Source organism: Nanorana parkeri, unplaced genomic scaffold (genome assembly GCF_000935625.1).
Source record: "Nanorana parkeri isolate BGI_ZX_2015 unplaced genomic scaffold, ASM93562v1 scaffold149, whole genome shotgun sequence".
NCBI classification, from domain to species: Eukaryota; Metazoa; Chordata; class Amphibia; order Anura; family Dicroglossidae; genus Nanorana; species Nanorana parkeri.
Genome location: NW_017306417.1, coordinates 203,138 through 229,904, shown reverse-complemented (window position 1 = coordinate 229,904; position 26,767 = coordinate 203,138). Strand labels below are relative to the sequence as shown.

The following is a 26,767-nucleotide window of genomic DNA, read 5'->3' as shown; positions in this document are numbered from 1 at the left end:
GGGGACCTTTTTTTAAAAACACAATAGCCCAGAGGTAAGCTTTACTAAACCAATAAAATCCCTCCTCGTGTACATTTAAACTATTGCAACTTATTATATAACTGTTGTAAGGAGGTCAATAGTAGAAGACTTTGTTATTAAATATAAGTTTTATGATATTTGCCTGTCAAACTCCTTGAGTGTATCCTGCATGTGCTCCTACAGTAAGGGGGAAAAAACGCTACAACCTTCACCAGTGGAAGAGCCAAAGACTGCATCTACCCTTTAAAATTTTGGGAGAAGAGGGGGGGGGGTATGCATGTAGGTTAAAAATAATCTAACTGTGGTTACTAAATTTAAACATGTTCACGCTAGAAGTGAGGAGATTAAGGGGGGACATGATTTTGATGTACAAGATGTTCAATGGTGAGAGCAACATCAGCAATAAACTTTTTATGGTAAACCCCATAACAAAGACTAGAGGCCACCACATAAAATTGGTGGAGAAAAAAATTTCAGCACAAGGGGCGTAGGGGCTTCTTCTCAGTTAGAGCGGTTAGGGTCTGGAACTCGCTGCTGCAAGCAGTGATTTCAACTGAGAGTGTTGAATCTTTTAAAAAGCATTTGGACAATTTCCTCAGAGACCGTAACATACAGGGGTACAGGTACACTTAAAAACAAGATCACACAGGGACTCATACACACGCATACACATGCAGAATCACATGCATACACGCAATAGGTTGAACTTGATGGACCTGTGTCTTTATTCAACCTCAAATACTATGTAACTATGTAACTGTAATTTTCCTACCACAAAGCATAATGTTCATAAAATAAATTACAGGTACCCTTTTAAAAATCTCTGCATACCTCAAGCTCAATTAAAAGTGAAATACAATTTTTTTTTAAACTTTATAAGTAATACAATTAAGTGACAAAATGTTCTTTTCACTTTCAGTGTTTTCAAATTCTTTCAAGTCAGCTCAGCAATGATATAATTGATACAAGTATAATTATGTGCATGCACTGCTTTGCAATACATTATCTGACAAAGTGGGAAAAAATTCACGGCAATAAGTTCTACAGTGGATTACGTTTTCATGTCGACATCTTAATCTCTCAACAGTTTCAGTTTAGATTTGAGGTGTAAACAAATGAGGCATTTATTGATGTGAGAATTAACAGCCAGGTTTAATGAAGACAATATAACACAAGGTAAAGTAGAGCGATAATAACGCAGAATTCCTATGAGCATCCAATCTGTCTGCCACATCTCGATACGCACTGAATACTAAATATTACTCAGTACTTTACAACCAAATACTTTTTCCCAAAAAATAGATTTTATGGTTCTGGTGCAGCTCAGCTTGTAAATTGAGTTTTTTTGCTTTGTTGTCTGAATTTTTCTTCTTCGTTTTTAGTTATAAGGTACCCTGAAAAACCAATACGTATAGTAAAACAATACTGCAAATAAGCTGTTGCTCATCTCGGTTTTATTCATGTCTACCTTTGGTTGAGTGAACCATTAAAAACAGAGTCCTCAGAGACTTCTGTGTTAATGACAATGAGTGACATAAGCTGATGATTTAATTAATTTCCCAATAATATTCTACACTAAGGTGGTATTTATTGATGATTAAAGTGTTTTTTTTGTATGTGCACCTTGCTTTCAATGGCTTCATCTATATGATAATAGAGAACAGAGGCTAGTACAGAACTGCAATCTGTAATGAGACATTAATAAAATGCACCTGAAAATACTGAAGGTCAAAATAAGTCCTGTAAGAATAAATATACATGATATGCCCAAACAGCACATAAATATAATATAAAGATATAGATGTTATCCCATAGTCTTTGCGGTTGAGGTTAACTCGGGGCATACAGACTAATACACATTTATAACATATGTATGGAAGCTGTTTCACATGCCAAAGGCTATGCATTTCTGTCTATACACCCCTAAGATTTAAATAGCCATGGCAGACAGCACAGCCAGGCTGATAATCTGACTTTTTTGTACGGTTCCCAACTGCTTACGTGCTAGTCAGTTTTCCATAAAGGGAAGGGAATTTCTTTTACATGCCTATTTGTGAACTCGGGAGACATATTTCCAGCAACACCCATGGCAGGCTACTTGCTGTCTCTCACAGTAAGGTAAATAACAAGGAGTTGGTACCGCAAGAAGATAAAGCAGATAGAGCATTAATCATGGAAGCAGACCCAGCCTCATCCCACAGGAGTAGGAGTCAAAGATCCAGTTAGAGTTAATAGCATATAATTTAGTTGAGGTTAATAAAGTGGAGCCTGGCTTTTGCGAAGTTGAGCGTTTCTTGCATTAGCAATTCACTGGTTTTAGTTGTTGCCTGTAATGGCTCTTTAATACATATGTAAAGTCATGTAAAAGTTGTAAAACTGTATATACGTCACATTCTGATGCCATAATGCAATTATAATATACCAGAAATGTAAACACCTATATTTTATAGGAAGGCACTTATTACACTAAATTACTGTAAAGCAGCCCACCATTTTGTAAAGCGCTGTGCAAACGGTTGGCACTATAGAAATCCTGTATAACAAAAATAATATTAATATTAATGTGCGTATGTAAAGTCTTAGATTGACCTTTCCTATCCTCTATTGTTACATACAGCATAGAACAGAGGTTCTAAAACTGAGGTATCATCATGATTACCAAGAGCGGAGTTGATTATTACTAGTCTCCAGATAACTGCCAAAAGCTCATTGCCACAGGAGAGCCCTATTTATTAAAGATCTGCGTGAGTGATGTCATGGGTTTTGACTTTAAATTCTGAAAGCTTCTAGTTTCCTGGAATTTTCTTTATTTTTCAAGGGCAAACAGAAGTAGCCGCCATATGGATGCTACAAATGTTTGGAGGTCCCTGTGGTTGACTGCTACTTGTTCCGTAGGCAGGGAGTACTAAATGTCTTTCCCTCGCTGAGCAATACTGCAGCAGAATGGAACAAAAGAAAAACAATTACTTTTTCGGTAGGGTTCATGCTGATTTATATATTATTTTCTACAGAAGAATACATTGAAATTCTGTTCATAGTTGCAAAGCAAATAAACCAATCAGACGTTAAAAAAACAACAGTACTTTCACTAAATATATTTTTGTTCTTGTCCCAGCAGTCTTTAAAGTCTATATGATGGTTTACCTTCACTGAAGGGAAGTCCTGTTTTCAAGCAATACTGACTGTAGCCTCCTGGCTCTAAGTACATCCTGATGTACTGTGGAAACTCTACTATTGGGAGACGAGTTACTTATTCTACTCAGTGCAAGTCTCTAATCTCCAAACAGCACCCTCTAGTTGTGCCCAGGAACAGGAAGCAGGATTTATCTTCAGAAATGGTAACCTATCACATTTAAAAGGCAGCAGAGAGATTTATCTGTTTTCAAAGGCAACAGAGATAAATATAAATGTCTCATGATTCATGAAAGTGGAAATACTTTTTAGGTCAGTCTGATGGCGATTGCACCACTTTGTTAGACATTATTAATTAGGGACATTATCTTATTAAACATTGGTAAAGAGTATATACTTAAAGCTCAGCTCCAGCTCTGCACTAAATTTTTAAAATAAGTAGCCTGGCAAAAAAAAAAAAGAAAGCTAACACAGCAAAGCCCACCTGCAGTCCCACCACTCTGATCTGTTGCCGGTCCTCTTCAGACTGAATGATGACCAAAATCATCCAACCTACTTTCTGTGAGCCCAGGCTGTCATGGACACACCCCCTGGGGTTGTGTCACCACATCTGTGCTCACAGTACTTTTAGACAGAACAATAATTTGTCATTATGTGAGCAGCGCTCTACCCAGGAGTAAGGAGCGCTCACAGTCAGGAGAGGAGGATCCATAACATGTGGCAAGTCAGAAGACTACAGGAAAAAAGATATGCACAAAAAAGTGTGAGAAGCCCACGCATCCTTCCAGAATACATAGGGTAGGATCGTATGAAGAAATATAGCAATGTTATATACTGTAGTTTAGTTCCTTAATGATATCCTCATCCTACAGCCCCTTGTGTCATTTTGACTGAGTGCAAGTAAGAGAGATCTCCCTTAGATCCCATTAATGTATTAACTGGGGAAAGGGGGGAGAGGGTGAGAAGTTTACACCGTGGAACATTGTCTACATACAATAAGGGGTCCCCAAAGTAGTTCACTACATGTCAGTACAGCAAATTTTATCCTACACTCCATCAGTGCTGATTATGATTAGTCATAATTCAAAGAGCAGGAAGTAAAGCAGGAACAATTCTGTATAGGCATCATGGGGCAGGAAATGGTGCAACATATAACAGTGAGGTCACAGGAAATAAAACTGACATAAATTGCTTTCTCATACAAAAAAATAATAATAATTTGGTGTTAGGCTTTAATAGAAATTTGGTGATAGAATGTGATAACAACTGAAACACATTAATAAAATCACTAGAAGGCATGTTGTATTCTAAAACATCAGAGCCAAGACCAGTAGAGATGCTGTGGCATAATGTGAAGAAAAGTATTTGCACAATGAATCCTAGAAATAGCGATAAAATCAAACAGTCTAAAATTCATCCAAACCACTAGGCAATTCCAACCTATTAATCTGAATTAAATGTTATATACCGTACTGTACATATTTGACTGTTTTTTGCTGGAGTTCAGGTTGAAAGGAAAGAATAGTGTGTTTAGTGACCTCATGTTTGGAATTGTTATTGTAATGTTTACTTTAAAGCTATTTTTGATATGACTTCCACATTTTGACAAGCTCTGTATTTTTGTTATTGGGTTTAATATAGACATTTTCTAGAAAACCTTGTAGAGGCAGTTTGCAAGTGCTAAGCCTCTCTAAACAGCAGTTGAAATATGCAAAAGAGCATGTAGGAAATGCATTATTTTCAATTAGCTGGTACAAAGTTTTGACAATATTACCAGATATTAATGTCATGTATTTACATAAGGCTACTCACTTTTCATGCACATTAATGTAGACCATAGATTTTTTTAAGACACGTTCTCACTAAGCAAGAAAAAAATGAAATATCCCTTCTAGGCGTGTGATTTCAAAGCCTAATTCAAAATCTGACTGTGGCATTCTGAATAATATTAGGCAGTTTGAAGCATTTTGTTTGCCTTGAAGCAGGCTATAGTGTAGTTCTTTGCCAAGACGGGTTCACTCAGTAATATTGCCCTAGTTGACTGACTACTTTGGCTTATTTAGCATGGGAGACACACTTGTATGATGATTCTAAAAGCTGCAGAGGAATTGGTAAACTGATGGTTAACACATTTTCACATCTAATGCCCTGCGAATCGTATAATACATCTAAATAAGAAAACTAATTAACGAGCATCACAACAACACATTACTCATTCAAATCCCCTCCAGTCACTAGCAAAATAAATGTGGTAATCCCTGATTTAAAGATATGGCCAAAACTGCAGTAGTCATCGTTGAACACATAACTCCAGCTTTCTGATTCTGGCAGACAAAGTATTATCGGATATTCACCAGAAATATACAATTTACATGCATGTCAGAGGAACATTTTACTGTAGAGGTAACACGATTAAAATCATCTCTGTAAATCTATACATTTTGGGGTTGGGATTCATTAATGGGTGCCCCAACTTCAGGTAGCTATATACATAACACTAAAGCAGGCTCTGCACAGTGTGTCGGGTTTAATGTGTGTTGAGACACATTCATTTCAAATGGGTCTCATTGCACGTCAGTTTAGAAACAAATAACACCTAACACCTCAATTCACCACAGCCTATGCATGTGACTAATCATGTATTGTTTTGAAGTGCATTGGTACAAAAAGGGGTTATATGCATTTTTTTTTGTTGTGTGAAGGCTCGTTAGGGGCCCATAAGTAATAAACATTCAGAGGTATTACCTACAATCTGCATGCATAGGTGTAAATTGACTCTTAAACACCAGTAATATGAGCACGAACCTTCTTCCATTTAGGTTGTCCAAAAGTTCTGTGGTACAGTACCATACATGCATTAGTGTATTGTGGTGCTATTCATTTAGAATAGCATTCCCAAAAAAAGGTCATGTGTGGTTCCCTGTGTACTGGGGTGCCTTGGCAGCCCCTAAAAATTAATGGACTGCATTAACACAATGCACGTTAACACATGATCTAACGAACACGAACACACCGCACTGGTGTGAAGCCGACCTAATACACTTTGTTTGAATAATAGCTGTTCTCAAACAGTGAGGTGTGCCTCATAGCCAGGCCCCAGAGTCCTTCAACATCACAAGCAGTACTACTCATATCCCTTACCTGACAAGAAGTAAACTCGACAGTTGGTCCAGTTTGTCCATTAGAAGCTGGTCCACTATTGTGCAGTTCACTCTCTGTCAGTTGAGAGATGTAACCAGCTCTGCTTTCCCTAGCTCTATGACATATAGCTTTCTCCCAGAGTATCTTGTGTAAGCTTTCGTCTTACATCTTTGTACTGAACTGGTGCCATGTCTTTAGATCTTTGTTACCTGCTACAACTTTAGGCTTAATTCACACCTAGGCGGCAGCGTTTCAGCGCAGATGACGTGCTTTTTTGTGTGTTTTTGCACATGTATTATGTGCGTATTTTTATCGTTTTATTGCACGTTTTCGTGAGCAGCTTGTGACATATTGATGTAAATGGGAAATGCATGCAAAATAATTGTGTTTTGCGTGTCCAAGTGTTTGCCATTGAGTCTACGGGGAAAAATCACACTGATCTGCCAAAAAAAAAAGCTGTACTTTTTTCCAGTGACAGGAGTTTTTCTACGTGCAATGCTACGCCTAGGTGTGAACGGGGATAAATGGAATTTCTTGTCTTGAGTGTTTCAGTGCTGAAAAAATACACGCGACAAGACGCCTAGGTGTTAACCTAGCCTAAATGTTAAAGCATTACTCACTGGGTTCACTGAATATGGCTTTGAAAAGTCATAACTTAAAGAGGTATTATAATCATGCCAATTGTCCACTTGACCTTATGTGCTACAATCGGAGGCATATGTACAATATGAAAAAATATGACAGATACATGTCTTGGTATATGTACCCCTAGGATTAGATTGTCTGGTGCAGGTGCAGCTTTATAGTCTCACACAGAGAAGAAAAACTGAAAGAAGAAGTAGAAGAAGAAAGAAATGGGCAGATGAAGGTGGTGGCAAAGTGACTGGAAGGTGCATAAACTGGAGTGAAATTGTATGGATACAGTTGATGTTTGCATACCTAAACGTGCCCCGGTTTTTGGCTGTAAATTGCATCTGTCTATGATAGGGGCATACCGTAAGCTCCTTTAAAGGGCAAGGCCTCATATGAAAGGATCTCTTTACTCTGAAAATTGTCATGCAATATGTATAAACATACAGGAAGAAATAAGTATCTTTAATTACTTTTTGGGGAGCAGAACGTAGGTAGTACTTGGGTGAGAAAGTTTGATTCGCACTCTACCTAAAGAAATATAAGGTACTAAGATCTATCCACTACTGAATCTAGTACTTGACTGGCTGCTTGCACCCCTTATATAGAATACCCCTATTTCTAGAAGTGTACAGTGTATTTGTGTTTCAGTGCAACCAATTAAGTAAAATAATACCTAGATAGAGTCTTTCGATAAAATCATTCGCTTTAGCTTATAACCAGTTTGTTTTTAAGCTAAAAAATAAAGGATGATTTGTAGCTTATTAAGTATTGTAGCAATGTGAACTATATTTACCCAACGTCCTGGTAAGCAGCCACCTTTTCTAAGCTAATTGCTTTGCATACTTCAGAAATGTAATTAAAACGAATACATTTGCAAAGTGACTACAAGCTACACTCATTTGTTTATTTAATTTCTTAATTACCAGGCATTTTCTCAATTTATATAATTCACCATCTGCAGAGCATTCCTTGCAAATGATCGTATTGCTGTGCTTTGAGGTTCTCTGCTTTGCTAAAAACAAATTCAGACAAACACCAACAAAATTGTTTTCATTAGCAGGCCTGGCTGGGAAACTGTGGCCAGTAAGTGGCACAGATAAACAATTAGTTGCGAATGTGAAACATTGTTTTAACAGGTTTGTCAAAAAGATTGGACCCGGGAACACACAAGGATATTGGATTGTGCTCTGTACAGTTATAAAGAACCACCTCTGCAACTGTCAAAGTGTGTGCTAGTTATGCTGTAATAGAAGATTATGCTGCCCTAGGTTAGTATGGCCAGTAAGGAATTTTAATTACTGCTCCACCGATGTGTTTTACCATTTGTTACTTGATGATCACAATTAAAACAAAGGTGCACTATAAGAGATAGGAATGGAATGCCTTCTTTTTTATTTGGTTCACCAAATACTTGTTTGCAAAGAGAGATGGCTGAATTCTATTGAAGTCCTGTTACTCCGGGCCCTTGAGGTTTTTTTTTTGCTTTGTTACCTCAAAAGTTCACACAGAGGTGGCCAGAGAGGACAACTAAAAAGAAAACGACAAATAGTTCACCTCCACCATGTCACTTTATCCAGTTGCCCTAAGCCCTGGTCCATAAGTGTAAATACAGCCATGCCTTCAGGACCAGTCTACAACTAACTCAAAAATATTTAACTGCTCGTATCCAATAACACAGCCAAAGAATACTTGCACCTAGATTCAACCACTTAGCAAGCCCAATTCGATGAGTCACCAATCTGTAGCAACTACCTACAAAACGTTTGCCTGCACTTGGGTGCCCTGACCCTTGACAGCCGTGTGTGATCCTTTCACTGCATGAACAGCAGGTTGTGTACACCCTTCCCTTTGACTTTCTTTAGTGTACATTACACACACTCATGAACAAGGAGAAAACGTTCCCTTTGTTTCAGTGAATAGGATTTGTGAAGGTGAAAGCCATCTTTCAGTACATATTAACATTCAAATAAAGTTAAAGGCCTTTCACTTCTCATTTGCACACTACACCTTATCTGTCAGTCATCCCCCAATCTGTCTAACACATTTTCAGGTCCAGGTACAGAAGGCAAACTTTGAGCGAGGATGCAGAATATATAATAAAGTCTTATCGAACAAAAGAAGGGATCAGTAGTTATGAGTCCTTGTTGAACAGCCAGATGTCACCTGTAAGGACGGTCTTATTCTACATGAATATTTTCATATGACGTGCTCCTATGGCAAACAGTATTATAAGGAATAGATATGAAAATAAGTGGTATTTAATGACACAGAGGGTGACCTAACATTTAGGAGTTCCAAAATGTTTAAGTGCTGTATGAGAAGAAAGGCAGCATAGAGGACTGGAAGGACAAAACGACCACTAAGGCAAAATTGTGATCATGTATTTTAGGGCATCTCAATAGTGTTCAAAGCTAAAGTAATTTTGAGATTTAAGGGCACATTCACACCACATCCAGATCATCTCCACAACAGACCAGATTGTTTCCGGACCCAAAATGCATCCTAATGTATCCTTATGCTATTTCTGGCCTCTTTTCACACCAGCGCAGTCTGTTCCAGACCAGACCATGAAAATAATGCATGTCTCATTTTGTCTAGTCTGGAATGTACTGGAATGCACTGGAATGCGTGGAAACGCATCAAAACGCACTGGAACACACCTGATAGCCCATTTTAAGCATTAAAAAAAAGCTACGGAACTGGGGAAAAACACAATGCACTGCAATCCAGATCTGGTCCGGAAAATCGTGTAAACTTGCCCTAAATGTAATACATTGGTAATTTTGCCATGTTTGTCTTGTTTCTGCAACACAGGGCTTCTGTTATAAAAGTTATTTGATTTCCTAATCAAGATGCTCAAAATTATTTGACATCCCTGACTGGCTTTTACTGGGAGACTTTGTTATGATTTTGCCTGCCCTATAATTAAATCATTGTGACCCAGGACATGGGAATACTGATTGACAGTGATCCAAGTCCAAGAAATTAAATCTCAAGAAGCAGCTTCAAAGGCTAATACAATCTAGGTGTTCATGGAAAGGAAGATAAATGTATGGTACAAACATAGTATTGCCTCTGCTTCCCCTAAAAAGGCCTTATCCTGGACAGAGTATGGCTTTGGGTACCACTATGTAAAGGAGAAGATAATATATTTACAGAAGGTACAAAGTTGGGCAACCTAAATTATTATTATGGGATATGTCACATACAATGAAAGGTTAGAAAGTTGCCCTGTTAAGTTTCATAAATAGAAAAATAAAAGCTACCAGCATCAAAGGATCAATTGTATTCCTATGTACAAGTTATGTAAACAACACATTCAGATCAGGAAAGTTAAAGCCCAAGTCGAGCTTGGGCGTAGTCTGAAACATTGGATTCCCCAGAGCAGCTGAAAAATAAAAAAGGGGCTAGCATGGTGCCATTGCACTGGTCTCTGCAGCATTTAGTATCCTCCTACTGCCAAAAAAGAAATGGGTGAAAGGAACCTTTGACATTATTGCACCTGATTGAAGACACCAAGTAAAAAGGTAAGTATAACGATTTTCTTTTTTCAAGGCTGCATTATTCTTCCTGTTAAAGGGGGAACAAAGGATAGGATGGGGGCAGATATCCTAAGCTATGGGTTGCATGTTAAAGCAGTCCTTTACACTCAAAAATCGAATTCTACCAAAGCATCCCTCTATGTATGATGATTAATAATAACATAGACATGTCAGGTGTCAAATGCCGTGATATTGAAATACTTGCAGAGCATTCACTTCCTGCTTTGAAAGGGCAAAATGACTTTAGTTTGGCGAAATAATGCACGCTGGGATTGCCTTGTCATCAGCAGAGCATTGCTGGAAAATCTCATCTGTAATCTCAGGAGATCTTAGGGAGCATTTTCCTCCCCTGAGATGATGTGCATGGTCACATGTCTAGTCACATGTGTCAGAGATCCATGAATATAAATGGAGAGCTAGTAATCTGCCCTTAGTAAACATGGCCATTGTCAGAAAACTGGGAAAGAAAAGACAAAAAAGATATGCAAAGAATACAAAGCCGGACAATTATCTAGAAGTATGTGTTGTAGATTGTCATTACTAAACATTTCTAAAGATGTCTTGTTATTTTAAAGATATGGGTAAAGGTCCGCTTTAATTGAAGAATAAAAAGTAAAACCAGTGAAAAAGTATACTAAAACGTATTTAATTATAGTTACATTTGAATTCCTTCCAGCAAAGGAGGCACCACCATGTCCAACAGCCCTACAAAACACAAAATTAACCAAACAAAGCCCTCAAGCCCAAAACTAGTCACTAAAGAATGTTATCAATGTTCTATACTACCATCATAACACAGAAATCGTGAGCAGATCATAAGAATGTGTGTTCTTATTTGCATACCTTTTAGCAGCTCCTATTCCTGTAGCTCGACTGCCTATTATTCTGTTGGCTGTTGTTGCCTTTTAGCCCGGAACCTGACTGCACTTTTCAAGCTCGCTGAAAAGTCATGGTTGATAATACACATTGTTGCCTTTTAGCCCAAAACCTGACTGCACTTTTCAAGTTCGATGAAAAGTCACGGTTGATAATACACTTTGGAGTTTATAGCGTATAACCAGTGAGCTAAGAATAAATGCCCTCCACATTTTATAACCATCATGCTTTGTCCCCGCAGTCCACCTTCCTGGTCGCACTCATGAGGACATCGCTTTAATGCATGGCTCATAGGAGACAGTCACAATGTTCTTTTAAGAACAGTAAGTCATTTCTCCACTGTTGCCAATCAAATCTCCCAGTGAAAAATGATGTAAACACACATCTTCTGGAAGAGTCATACTTTATTCCTGCTACAGACGAGCTGGCCAAGTGTGAAAGAAACTCATTAAAAATATCTTACTGTGATCTCACACGCAAAAGAAAAACATAATGTAGTATTCAAAAAGCCTACTGCCACTTTTATGTATGGCAGCAATTAATCTGACAATAATTCAACGGAGGGAATTAATCCTTGGTACACCAAGATATTTAATAAGTTTAACAAAATATATATGCTTCCTTCTATTAGTGTGGCTTGAAAATAAGACAAATAGGATAGAAGTATATGAAATGGTGTTCCTAGTAACAGAATGCTAGCGCCTACACATGCATGCAATGATGTGACAGCATTTTGCACCTGTTGTGACATCTCAATGAAATGGGTGGAGTTTATTATGGAAAAGAGGAGTTTCAAAGCCATACAATTAACACTTTGATGCATTAGCCACTATGCTTGAAAGAGTGACTTTACACTGAGCAGTACAGCATCACCAAACCTCACCCCGACTCTCCAGAGACAGAACAGTCAGAGGCAGTAGTGCCTTAGATGATCTAACATTGCAGATATACAGCTATTAGGCTACAGCACATGAGTGACTAGGTACAGCAAAGGCATGCCAGAAAGTGGATCACAATTTTAAAGTAAGAATTCAAAGCAAATGTAAGTTTTTATTGTTGTCTGTGCCCCAGTTGAGGAAATTCATTCCTATATATGTACTGGTGACCATTCTTACTGAGACAAAAAATGACTATACACACACTTTAACCAGTCTATTTCTTCCCTATAAAACAGCAAATATTAACTCTCAGTACAGGTCCCCTTTAAAGCACAGGGAGCGCTGGTAGGGGACACCCTAAGGTTCCCTGCTCGCAAACTTAGCTGTAATGGCATATTAGGTATACTACACAAACAAGGTAAAGTCCAATTTAAGCCAAAATGAATTTTTAGTTTTGGATAGAGTGGAGAGGGAATTTAACACCTGTCAGGTTTTTGTTGCTGTCTGTGTGCCCATTAGGTAGATTCCCTTACTCTATTTGTTCCGATGACCGTTATCACAGAAAGTCACCAGAACTGGAATAGCTGGCAAATCTTCCAATCTCTTATTTCCTGTTGTGGCTCCTGGGAAGAAAAGTGAATGAAAATCACCCCAATAGTATACCTGGCCAGGGTTATTACTCTACCTTACTCTATCCAAAAAAAAGTAATGGCTTAAGTTGTACTTTAAGTGATATAACATTATATACCATAGAAAAGAACAGAACTCGCCAATTAGTGGAGGCACTCCTGTTACCACTATGAATGCCTGAAGTTATAAAAACAATTAAACAATACTAAGGGGTCTATTTATAAATGTTTTCACACAATATTCCCACAAATGTTCACCCAGGATGCACATATTGTTCCAAGTAAATCCAGGTAGAAAAATGTCTGAAAGTTGTGTGAATCTTGTGTGATAAAGTTTATAAATAGACTCTTATATTTCCTTCTTAAGAAAACAAACTTTTCATATAGAACTCCAACTAAGCCTAAGCGTTTGGCAAGATGGCAAAGCAACCAATATTTAATTATTGGCTACAAGCCACTTCCATCTTCAACCCAGGTTTAACTGCTACAAAAAGACTGGTCTGTCTTACCTTAACCGCAGAACAAGGTTAATCACAGATGGATTTCTATTATCATGATGGCTTTCATTGGTTTGTGCCTAACAACAAAGGAAATGGATTATAAGAGCTGTTCAGTCACATAAAATAAACTGCACTTGAGGTTGCTGAGCAAAGTAACATTTCTATATTTTCTAATCAAGTTTGTTTGATTCAGCAAAATAAATATGTTATCAGCAAAATAGGTTTCTCAAAACAGTCCTTGCTAAACTTGAAATAAAATGATGCTATGCACAGCTGACCTGCAGTCCAGTAATACAACTGAAGGCCAGTGTAAGTTCTTATAACATGAAACAACAGACTATTTAATATAATAATGTGGTAACATTAGAATATCCCTCAAGCACTTTGAGGGTCCATGTGCATCACAACGAAGAGGGCTGCAGTGAATGCTTTATATGCGTTGACACTTTTTGCGGCATGCTAAGCAAAGCAGACCATTCCAAATGAATGGGCTGCAATGCACATCAATGCATGCAGTCCAAAAATAGGGTCTGCCTGCATTTATTGTCAAGGCTATATAATACACAGGACAGCATGCACTTTTTCTGCAATGCAGCAAAAACCAGTACACTTGCATTTTGCAGGTGCATGGGGTGCTATTTGCAATGAATAGAATTTTGTCTTCCCTGGTGTTCCCCACCCACAATCCCATCAACATGCTAATGACATTTTAAATAAAACGTTTCAATTTTTACTACATTCCTTAGTTTAGATCCAGTGCATCTCTATGCAATGTGGGCAGAAAGTGGCTGATGGAAGGGCCAACAGGGAGCTGTGAATAGCTTCTTGGAAACAACACAGTACTCTACTTTTTGCAAGCGCTCTCAGCCCTGATGCAAGCAGTGGGCTGCCTCTTGGAAGAGAATAGAAATATAAAAATACCTTGATGGGTGGATGTCTATGTGAAGGAGTGGGCATCCCTAAGAAGGCAATATTTGCACATGCTAATGACGTTTTAAATAAAATGTTTCCATTTTCATTACATTCCTTGGTTTAGATCTAGTGCGTCTCTATGCAATGTGTGCAGAATGTGGCTGATGGGAGGGCCAGCAGGGAGCTGTGAATAGCTTCTTGGAAACAACACAGCACTCTACCTCTTGCAAGAACTCTCAGCCCTGATGCAAGCAGTGGGCTGTTTCTTGGAAGAGAATAGAAATATCAAAATACCTTGATGGGTGGATGTCTATGTGAAGGAGTGGGCATCTCTAAGTAGGCTGTAATTGCATACAAACCATCCAAGGTAACACCCACATGTGATGCTAAGCCTCCATGATATAAAGACCTGAAAACAATTAATGAAACAGACAGGCAGGCGATGGACAGTCAGGCTGGGGAGGTGCTGGACGTCCTCCAAACTGGAAAAGAGACAGGCTCCATCTAACTTGTTGCAGCTTCTAATGTGAAAAGTTCAGTGTGCAGTGAAATCAGGGTAAGCAAATTCAGTACAGGAGAGGGAGAGGAGCCGGTACAAATGTGCCAGACTAAACGGAAAGCCGTAGTACAGCTTTTAAGAAACTCATGGTTCAGGTTTATTGAAGATTCTTAATGAAGATTAATGTGAAAGGAAACCTTTTTTGGCATTTTTGTTACATTATATAATATATCTAATTTTTAAACTAATATTTTATCTAATTCCTATTTCCTTGAATAAATCACAATTTAAAAAAAAAAAAAATCAATAATACAGTGTGCCCCGTGCTTTAGTTTGTGTACAGTAATGCATGCTGGGCTGTTTAAAGTGGACCTTTTTGTAAGTTCACAGGTCTGCACAAATACATTCCTGACATATAACATAATACAGCAACTGTACCTTTTTTTTAAAGTCCTTAAAGGAGAACTATGAGGTGAGTGATCTCGACAGCTGGGTGGATCTCGACAGTAATGTCGGGATCCGTCCCGGCTGCGGCGGTCTCAGTATACAGCGAGCTGTAGCTAGTTTGTGTCCTCCCGTGACCCTTAGGAGAACTATGGGGAAAAACACTTAGTTCTCCTTTAAGTATTGAGCAATGATTTTGCCTAGACTGAGATTATGTCATTACTCTGCAGCAGGTAGAAGAAAGCAGCAATCTGACTCTGACACGTAAGCCAGTCAGGGGCAGATTTGTGTCAGATATCTTTGAACAAAACCATGAACTGCCTTCAAACCAGGAGTTACATGACTGTGTCATCTCTAAACAAAATCTCGGGCCAGCAAGTAGATGCTGACCTGGAAAATGCCTGAACAAAGATCCATCCTTCTGAAAAGAAAAAAAAACTCACAAAGGCATTGTCAGGGGGAGTACTGTGATATTTGTGAGAGGTAAAAAATACCGGGAAGTGTTACACTTGCATATTACATGCACTTGTGCTTAGTATTAAAAAAGATATCTAGTAGGCCCACTTTAAAGTTAGAGCCCAGCAATAGCACCGCACTTGACTGCTCTTGCAGAATAACGATCTAGACAGCACTGCCGTTATAAATGAGCAGGATGGCATTGTGTCCTTATTCTGAAGAAGTGCCTGTGTGTTCAAATCATTTTATATGGCAAAAAAAGGAACTGAAACCCTGGAGTACAGGGCAAGCCAATACTGTTTGGGAAAGGGAAAATATAACATATGTATGAGTAATATTTAATATTAACCTAATTTAAAAAAATCAAAGTATTTTATTATTTATTTATGAACATAATACATAAAGGTATGGAAAACCACTATACAATCACTATCAACATTGTCTGAAAGTAACTGCTAGGACACCACCAGCTGGGCCACACAACGTAATTGGTTGCTAAGATGCTGGTGACCCCATGGTGTCATAGGTTGTAATGGTGTGCCTGCCTACTTCCAAGCAATCAATAATGCTGTGTGGTTCAGCCACCAGTCATCCAATGACACTGTGTTTGCTGAACAGAGCCAATGGTTGCTAGGACAAAGACTGAGGGGGTTATTCACAAAAGGGTGAAGAGTTTGGAGAAGGCAGGAGAAGTGAACAATCTAGGCCAAAATAGCTAATTTAGAAAAATTCTCCAATTCAGCTCACTTTCCAGTTTAGCTATGTTGTCCTATGATTGTTCACTTCTCCTGCCTTCTCCAAGCTCTTCACCTTTTTGTGAATAGCCCTGTGAGATTTAGCGGGAAGGCAAACTGTCCAAATCATTCGCCCATTCAGCAAATAACTTGGGTTCAAGTCAAAGTCAAACTCGTAGTTGACTCAAAACTGAAGCTCATCCCTAGTAACTACAGCTGCATATGAGAAAGTATACTTTACGGGTCCATTTTAGATATATTGCTACTATACAGTATTTCAAGAACACATTCATGGGAATTAATAACCTGGCAGGCTGCTCCCCAACTCCTACTCTATGGAAACCATGGTGTCCATTCACTCCAAAGATGATGACCAACAAGCTTGTATGAAACAACAGTATGCAGTTTTTAATAAATGGCTCTATAATATTAGAATGTATCTGTGCTACACATCGGCCATTAAAAATGGTCAGTTCACCCAGGGGCATAAAGGAATGATTTTCATAGATCAGCTCACTTTCTCTTATTTTTGGGACTTGTGATGGAATGAGACATGTGAATTCCTCCTGTCCTAAGAAGGTTCTACTGTGCTAGAATACATATGGATGGATACATTATTTATGAATTCAGAAGCTTACAGAACTGCTTACCTGAGTATCATGTACAGTCATATTCTGCAATCGTGTTTGCATATTGCTATCTGTGGAAGTCTAAGTAGAGAAGGAGAAGGCATTACAACTTGCATAATAAACATCTGTTTAATACTAACACTACCTGACAGCACAAGCAGAAGCTCCCCTTTTCCCTTGGCTTGGTTTCATTAAGCGATTATACAACCCCGACATAAGTCCAGTTTAGCAGAAGCCTCTAGAAACAAGTTTATTTTCATAGGTAGTATGCTCATAAATACAAAGCAATACTGATGATAACTGTCACGATGTTTATCCTATACAGGGTGTAGCAGATGTAAACTGGCTTCCTCAGGAATGGAAAAGGAATACATTAAAGAAATATATGCAGCCGGAAACTAAAACTTCAGTACGTACATGCTGTATTAAAGTTTATAACAGAGTTATTTATGGTAAACATAAAAACCACGTAATTAATTATTTTCAGTTTAATTACCCTGCGCATGCTTTTTTTTAACCAGGAGATTTCTGTCTTTGCAGATTTTTCTTAAAGTAGAAGTTCAGGCTTTATAACACCCCACCTTTTACATGCCTTGTGTACAAACCGGAGTACCCGGGGGAAAACCACACAAGCACAGAAAGAAAATGCAAACTCCTTGCAGGTAGTGACCTGGCCAGGACTTGAACAGTGGACCCTCAGTGCTGCATGGCAGAAGTTCTCTGAATATTAGTAGAAATGTCTCATACAGGGAATTTAACAGAAGTTCACTTTAATGCCCCCCACCTTCCCAGCAGCACATACCCACCTTTTCTTCACTGCTCTGCCACTATGTTCAGCCACTGAGGTTACACCAGGCTATTGATGTATCCCCATCTTTATGTGACAGTGCTGGGCTTACCACCATGCACTAGCAATAAAAGGAAGTGGACTGGGTTAACTGCTACTCCATACCTGAAATATATTTTCTTTGTTCCCCACATAGAGTGACAGGGAAACAAAATACCGTAAGTGCTGCCAGGGAGGGGGAATTAAAGCAAATCTGTTGCGTTTTTCCTGCACAGATATCTTATTTACTTTTAATTCATTATTTATTTGGATGAGGTCAATACATAGAATGCATTCCAAAGCAACACACAAGATAATTAAAAACAGTAATTCTGTAAAATAGAGAGGAATCAAAGATCGGTACACAGTTATAGAGCTAGTATCACAACAGTTCTATATATGGTCCTCAAATCCGAATGGTATTGTTGTTTGCATAGGTGATCCGGTCTAATTATCTCATCACCTTGTTATTGTATTATCTTCCTGTTTTTGTGTGGAACATTTTAGTTTCCTATAAACTCGGGTAAATTTGCCCACCAGAAGGTAGATAGCTCTGTCCAAGCTAAGTGCTCATAAAACACTTGTTTTATATGTTACATGTTACAGCCCCTTCATTACCAGGCCATTTTTCAGTTTTCAGTGCTGTGCAAGTTTGGCTGAGAATTCCTCCTTCATACATATATATGTTTGTCTTACTTTTGTTTAAAAAGCATAGCAAATAAAGGACAGTATGAAAAAAACCCCGAAATTACACCTTTTTGGAAAGTAGACATTCCAAAGTGATCTCATCTTTTTGTCACAATTTTTTGGAAATGAAGAAATCTAGCGGTATTGAGAGGGTTAACACATGTAGCTTGGTAATGGTGCACGAGATATAATAAATGTACAGATCATAGGTAGAGAGAGGCAGAGGTGAAGGGGTTAATGTACAGGTCACATGCAGTGAGAGGATAGATATGAAGGGGTTAACGTATAGATGTGCAGGATAAGGGAGGTGAAAGGGTTAATACACAGGTCAGAGCCTAGACAGAATGGATCTAACATACGCAGGAGAGGAGGGGGGCCTAAAAGAGTTAAAAATCATTTGAAACTTTTTTTTTTTTTTTTGGCTGCTATTGCAGCTTGTTTCCACTAGTAAGTCATATATGGATGACTCAGCCATTTATTACTCACTTTACTCTCCCCTGCCTCTGATGTAAGAGAAATGAGAGGGCTTGGCAATGTAAACATTGCTATGTGATCGCTGTGACAACCAATTACCGAAATCACAGGACACAGAGCCAGTCCGATCGGCTCCTCTTGTAAAGCCGCAGTTCTACGCTGTCTAATGACAGTCAGCAGTGGCCGCGTGCCCACATGTGTTTGGCCAGCGGATTGGCCGTTTTAATACAGTGGCCGGTCTGCAGGTAGTTAAAGGCCCTCTTTCTTACAGGTGTTGTGCTACAACTGACCTGAATGAACTAGATTAAGGACACAACTCGTAGAGACAAGAATATTTGAGGTTGCTGTACTCTGCCTATCAATGACCGGTAAAGTAGTGCTGGGATTTCATAATAGAAAGCCAAGAATCCTCTGTAAACTGTGTTATAGATGAACCCCCTATTAAATACAAATAACTGCATGAAAAAATTAAATCTGACTAAAAGAATAATACAATTGTCAAAAACCAATATCATTTTCCTTTAAGATAAAAAGTAAAACTTGAGTAAACAGAGATTTTAAATTGACAGTCATGGCAAAATTCAGGAGACTGACATAACATTTTTCTTCCACTGTCACTGCTGCTTAATACACTGATAATGTCAAAGTAAATGGTATTTTAATCGCTGGCCACTCTTAATACTCAGGCAAAGTCAGAGAGCCATTTCATACCCTAATCACTCAATTTCCATGTCCATTTTGCCTCTGTACAACACAAAGGCACATATTACTGCTGTAATTGCATCTGTAATTTCAACGCCAGCGGGACTCGGTGGCAGCGCAATTTATGTGGTATTACAAAACTCTTCTAAAGTATAATCATATGCTTTTTAGTTTTTGTCGGTAATTAAAAGTTTTAATGCCACATAATATACTCTACAGAGTGCCAGCATTGATTACAAAAATTAACACCCGGACACTTTTTAAAATGGAGCTTGAAGAATATTCCCCATTATGATGAAAATCTATCTTTAATAATATCCAATTTCAAGTTAATATAATCACATGGTGAAGTTGCTGGTGCCACTGTCTGATGAACAGAGTCTACAATCTGTGTGGGAAATATCCTAAAGCTGCCATATTTGGCAATGTTCAGACTGATTGCAGAAAATATAGTTCCTAGTCTCAATTCTTCCACACACTCTATGAAGTCTTGTGAAACTTCAGACACCTTAACATCAGTGCACAGCAGACACCAGGGAGGAAGGAAATGAATGCATGACATGAACAGTGAATCAAGCAGGAATTGCCTTATCAGTTTGGCATTGGAAAATGCCAATCGCTATTAATATATAGTAGGTTTTAAAAAAGCAGAGTGAGACTTTAACATTATACCGTTGAATGCAATTTTACATAGAAAGTCTACTTTAAGGTATAAGTGCAATATAAATAAAAGCAATACCATCCTACCCCAAAACCCTTCAGCAGTAATCAACATAACACATCTAACCTTAGATGAGGGTAAATGGTGATAATTACCCAGGGCAGACACAGCCTTTGCACCCTTTGTGCTGATGTTTCATCCTATAGTCTAGTACAGAAAACTCGCCATTATATGGTATTCAAGGAACTGGCACTCTCAAGCAAACGGCAAAAATAAAATCGAGAACAAATATGTTCTTGATTATTAATTTTTTTGGTTGCTTGATAGACATGGGGTCACTGAAAAATTTAATTACCAACTACATTTATTTTATTGCTAATTAAATTATTTGTTTACAACTTGCTGCCTGCCAGCAGCTAGATTCTGTGGTTCACAGCAGAATCTAAACAACGTGGAGCAAAAGCCAGCCAGCTATTGGTTATTTCAAATTGTAATTGCCAATAGCAGGCTGGCTATTGCACTAGGGTTGCCACCTTTTCTTCCATCGAAACCCGAACACTCTAGTGACACACAGAAATTTTCTTGGAAGAATGAGTTGTGCCTTTTTCATATGTAAATACCGCCACCCCTTCATATTTAAATATCACAGTTGAGACTATTTTCAGTGGGGGGCCAGTAGCCCCTATCTTAATTTTGGTTTCTCCTGTGTGCCTGACATCTTGTGTCCGGGTTTCTGCTGACATGAAACCCGAACACAGCATTCAAAACCCGAACTGTCCGGGTGAATCCTGGACAGGTGGCAACCCTATATTGCACCCACCTACTGAGCAGAGGAGCGGACCTGAAAGAGAACTTTCTCACTGCGGGAGGAAGTTGCTAGAGTTACTATTAACTCTCAGGCAATCAGAAACTACACTTATCCGGCATCTAGCGATCCCTGTGGGTGCCGGATAACTGGGAGTTTACTGTATATATATATTAACAGTCATAACTAAATAATGGCAGTCTGTCCTTCACATGCACTAGGAAAAAAATAGAGACAGCCTGAACTTGATGTTGAAACACTGTCCTGAGCATGCACAAGGTTGTGGGCCAAATGAAAAGTTCAAAGAGCAGCCCAGTAATGCACCACCGTCTGGAAAGGGAGGGGGGTCGTTTTTGTTGTTGTTTGGGGGGGTATAAAGGGAATAGGTGGCAGGGGGACAGAGATGGGGGTGGGGGTAGTATTGGTTGGTGTGCTGCTTCCTGTTTGTATGCGTCTTCACAAGGTTGTGGGCCAAAAACTGTGCCAAAGGTATAAAGGCTGCATTAGGCCAGCTAGGCTTAACCGTGAAAACTTCAGAAAGCAATTTAATTGTAATAACCAATGCAGAGCCTGGGGTAGGGGGAGTCACTGCGCATCTGTATTTAAAATACATGTACCTTTTAAATAGATACTCCAATCATAAAGTCAAGTGGCTATGACCATAGTTAAGAGAAAAAAATGTGATTATAACACTTTCATTGCAATTGCAATCTTTTCCCTTGAATAAATTAATTTAAAATGACAGTGTGAAAAATGGGCCATACAAATCTCCCAGAATCCACGGTTCAAATGCTACCATTCTGAGTTTCAGACATCATGCAGTTGGAAACATGCTTAAAAATAGCTTCACCGGAAAGAGAGAGAAATCCCTTGATTCCCCCATCCAAAATGAACAATGTGGGTGGGGGAATCTCTAATACCAACGATTACATTTAGACAGCCGGCACCCACAGCTGTAAGAATGACTGCATCTGACTGAATAGTCATTGTGTGGCCGAGAATTTTCCACCTGGCACCATTCATTTATTAATTCGAACTTTGTGGAGCCAGGTGGTGACGACAAGGCTACTCGTGACTCGAATTTTCAGCCAATTCAGCAAGAATAGGCTGAAATTCAATTTCTCAATCTGCTCCACCAAATGTAACTCTTAATAAGATTTACAATGTTAAAGATCTGGTGTTGAGGGTTGAGGAAGAAGGATATCCTCTTGCAAATATTTTCTTAACGTGAATGTAAAGTTTTGTATTTATTTTGCTTGTTTTTAGGGCTAAATAATGAAATCTAAAAACATTTCCTTTTTAGCCAGATGTACATGAAATATTGCATGTTTATATATGGTATTCTTATGAGCCAGTAGGTAAAGCTCAGGCTCCTTTTCACATGCTTATCTAGGACTTCTATGCCCCTCTGTATTAAAACACTTGCTGTTTATAGAGCTAACTAGCTCAAGCTGAACTTTACACACAAATGAAGATGCCACAAGTCAGGGCAGTATCCTCTTTGCTCCATTGAAGGTTCAATGAGAGCCTGAAGGACAAGTATAGGAATCCATTCCAATGCATTTTTAAAAAACATTTATAGGTGTTGTAAGAACAAAAAAACTAAAAAAAACATCAGCTAAATAAGCATGCATTGCAATTTTCATGATCAGACAGGCTCAGTATTTCGGCAGAGCTGGGGACACTGTAAGATGATGTGCAAGACCTCTAGGAAGCAAGGAAGTGACAATTCAGTCACATTATGCCAGCCTCAAGCTATTCATATTTTAAGGAGCGATAACCTGTGCGATAATCTTTGTGAATTGACCCCAGTTTCAATTATATGTGTTACAACTATATTGGAAAGATGTGAAGGCATTCATAATACAACAAGTGCAGTACTGTCTGTATGTGGTTTGTTTGTATTGCACACAGTATAGATTAATGATGTATGTTTTGAGGCAATAATTAATTAAATCAAGCTTCATATGTGTTTATTCACAGAAAGGTTACAGCTATGACGTTGTTGGCTTTCCAAGAAAAATAAAACATTATTTAAATGTTCACCCTACAGTAATTGGCCTTCATTTTGCAAGAATTGAGGAGCTTGAAAGGGGACAATGTATTATTAGGTTAACGTACGGCAGAAATATTCCTTGCCTCCACTCCTCTGGTAGCAGCTCCCAATGTTCTAAAATCAATACGAAGTCAAGCTCAATATAACAAAAGAACATGGCAGCAGGAGTCTTTGGGCAACAGCAGTGAATGCATACTACTGAGAAAATTGGCCTGGTGTTAGAAAGTCAATATGTTTTGTTGAAGTGAATCCACATCCATCAAGCCAAGTCAAGGATTAAATGAAGATTTGTCATATAATATTTACCTTATATGCAGTGTAATGGGATAGATCACTGTTGCCATGCCTATTATAGGAGAAAATATTCCATTCCCACCATTCACCTCCACATTTCAGGATGAAAGCTCAATCAGTTTGCAGAATACTCTACATACAATAAACTTTGCATGCTACTCTCATTATTGGGCTTATTATGTCCAGATCAGCTAACCAGTCAAAGAAACCCTATAAGTGCTCTTAGTATGCTTAAGGATAGATGCATTTTTAAGGCCCCCCTAAAGGCAATTTTCTAAACAGAACCAGCTCTAGGATGGTTTATTTAAACTGTTACAATTTAAAAAATACCTCTTCTACCATCTACATATACAGAAATTATAAACTTTAAGTTATACCAATAAGATTCATAATTAAGGAAAAACCTTAAACCATAAATCTGATTGCTGTGGGAAACATCTCCACTTTTAATAAACCAACCCATTAATATAAACTATACATGTCTCATATTATAGCCCACATGAATTAAACTAAATTAATATTGAAAAAACATATTAGGACACTTACCTCTGCATTTTCACTGTCATCATCGATTCGTCTTGACTAAGCAGGAGAAAAAAAGACATTAGCCTGATGCCTAACATTAAGCATTGTGAATAATATGTATACTGGGTATGGAAGTGTAAACCCCCCTTCTATCTAAAACATTTCTGGGCACATCCCTTTGTAGCCAGCCTGCAGTTACTGTATTTGTACAAATGACATTGTCTTATATTGCCCAAGCCAGGAGAGGTCAAGTAAAATATACATACTTATAGTCAGATTCTACAGTCAACATATACCCTATTTTGCGGTCTATAAGACGCTCCGGACGATAGGACGCATGGCTTCTGTGACAGAAATTCTATGACAGAAATTCTGTCACAGAAGCTGCAGTTAGTGACTGCTGAGACAGGTGGCGCTGTCTCAGTAATCACACGGAGCAGACGAAGAACGACGTTCAATGAGCTCCTATGGGGGACCGTGACGGGTCACGGTCCCCCAGAGGAACGGGGTACCCAGAAAAGCACGGCTGGGGGCGGACACGATCGCCGATGCCGCCGCCGCTCGATTTAATACAAGGGATCTAATTAGATCCCTTGTATTAAACGAACAGCGGCTCCCACTGTACATTCAGCTCTGCTTGTCAGGAGCAGGGCTGAGTGTACAAAAAGAAACTACTCGCCCGGCGCCCGAAACTGCATGTCCCGGGCGTCGGGCAATAGGTATTCGCTCCATAAGACGCAGGCACATTTACCCCCTCCTTTTGGGGGAAAAAAAGTGCGTCTTATGGAGCGAAAAATACGGTAAGTATTTCTACCAGCACACCTTTCTTGAAGAATAATCGTCTTTTATTCATACATCACTGAAACGAATATCACCAACCAATGTTTTATTACCAAAGAAAGGCCCGTTTCTAAAGGCACAGTGATTGCAAAAAAAACAGGGAACATGTGCTGTCCCAAAATGTTGGTCACTTGGGTCTGGATAAAGGACTCTCATTCTTCAAGAAAGTTCTGCTGGTGAAAATTAGGGGGCAAGACCAAAATCAAAGCATGATTCTACAGTCAGCCTTGGAGTTTCAAAGCATCCCATGTCTTCCAAACACAAGTGTACTAAGAAAAGATGTCCTTGAGTTGGAAAAAGTCCAGCGAAGGGCAACCAAACTAATTAGGGGTATGGAGGACCAGAGCTACGAGACGAGGCTACTAAATTTAAACATGTTCACATTGGAGGTGAGGAGATTAAGGGGGGATATGATTTCCATGTACAAAATGTTTAATGGTGGCAGCAACATTAGCGATAAACTGTTTAAAATTAACTCCGTTACAAAAACTAGAGGCCATCACCTAAAATTGGTGGAAAAAAAATTCCAGCACAAGGGGCGAAGGGGGTTCTTCACAGTAAGATCAGTTAGGGTCTGGAACTCACTGCCACAGGCGGTGATTTCAGCAAATAATGTGGAATTGTTCAAGAAACTTTTGGACGATTTCTTAAGGGACCGTAATATACAGGGGTACAGGTACTCCTAGAATGAGATCCTAATAGGTTGGACTTGATGGACTAATGTCTTTATTCAACCTCAAATACTATGTAACTATGTAAGCTGCCCCATCCCAGGCTCCCCTACGAGACAATACCTTTTCTTTGGATAATGCATCTTGGTATTCAGCACTTTTTTCATCTAATTCGTCATCGCTCCACTCCCAGTCGCCATCTTCTGTTTTATGGAGGTGGCCACTTGAGCCCGGAACTCTTCTAACCTGACATAACAGAAATATTTGATTATACTTATTCCTGAATAAGAAGACATTCCAAGTTGTAAAAGGGTACCCATCAGCTAGAAATGGTGCTGGACAACTATTTTGCAGGCTTTTGCGATAATTAAGCTACCAGCCTACTATTTCATAAGGAGCCTAAGACATTAGTGAAATAGCCTATATGGCCAAAATATATGGACACCCAAATATCACACCTACACTGTATGTAGAAACCCCTCCAAATGATTGAATTCAGGGTTTCTATTGAAGGGTATTGGTAGGACATTTTACACAATTGTGCATTTGCAACCTTGTAAAAACAGTTTGAGGGAGGTTATTTTCTGTTACAACATGACTGTGCCCCTGTGGGCAAAGCCAGGTCTAGAAAGCAAAGAGTTTGGTGTGAAAGAACTCCTGCAGCCTGTACAGCCCTGACCTCAAATATAATGAACACCTTTGGGATGCATTGGAAGGTAGACCTTGAACCAGGTTGCCTAGTCAATATCAAGACCTGCCCTCACAAATGCATTTTTAGCTAACACATTTCCACGGACACTACAATGTTTACTGGAAAGGAAGAGAGGAGGCTGTTATAGCAGCAAACAGGGGGAAGGCAACTCCATAATAATTCCCATGGTTTTAGAACGAACTGTTCGATAAGATCATACAGGTGTGATGGTCAGGTGTCCACAAACTTATGGACAAATAGTGCACTCAGTGAAGTCACCAGTTCCCAAAATGCCCATAGGGCACATTTTTATGATTATGGTACCTATGTGACAATGTTATCTTTAGGTTTGTTGGTCTGCAGGGCACAGTACACAACTACTGGGAAACCATTTCCCCTTTTCACCTGAAAAGAAGTTGGCATGTGCATAAATGATATAATACATCTGAGAATCGAAAAGCAATACATTTCACTTAAAATGCCATTAGAAGGGTGTGAAGATTTTGAGT

At 38.8% G+C, this 26,767-nt stretch overlaps 1 protein-coding gene across 2 annotated transcripts in view; it reads right to left on the bottom strand.

Moving 5' to 3' along the window:
* Positions 1–26,767, bottom strand: part of STK39 (serine/threonine kinase 39) — a 245,451-nt gene that overhangs the window by 107,603 nt on the left and 111,081 nt on the right. The window contains exons 11-14 of one of the 2 annotated variants that reach the window (XM_018554245.1): positions 25,691–25,813; positions 24,072–24,113; positions 17,048–17,107; positions 13,362–13,429 (exon numbers count right to left, since the gene is read on the bottom strand). In XM_018554245.1, the coding sequence (XP_018409747.1) occupies positions 13,362–13,429; positions 17,048–17,107; positions 24,072–24,113; positions 25,691–25,813 (293 nt within the window). The remainder of the gene's footprint in view (positions 1–13,361; positions 13,430–17,047; positions 17,108–24,071; positions 24,114–25,690; positions 25,814–26,767) is intronic. The other variant, XM_018554244.1, reaches the window with a different exon arrangement.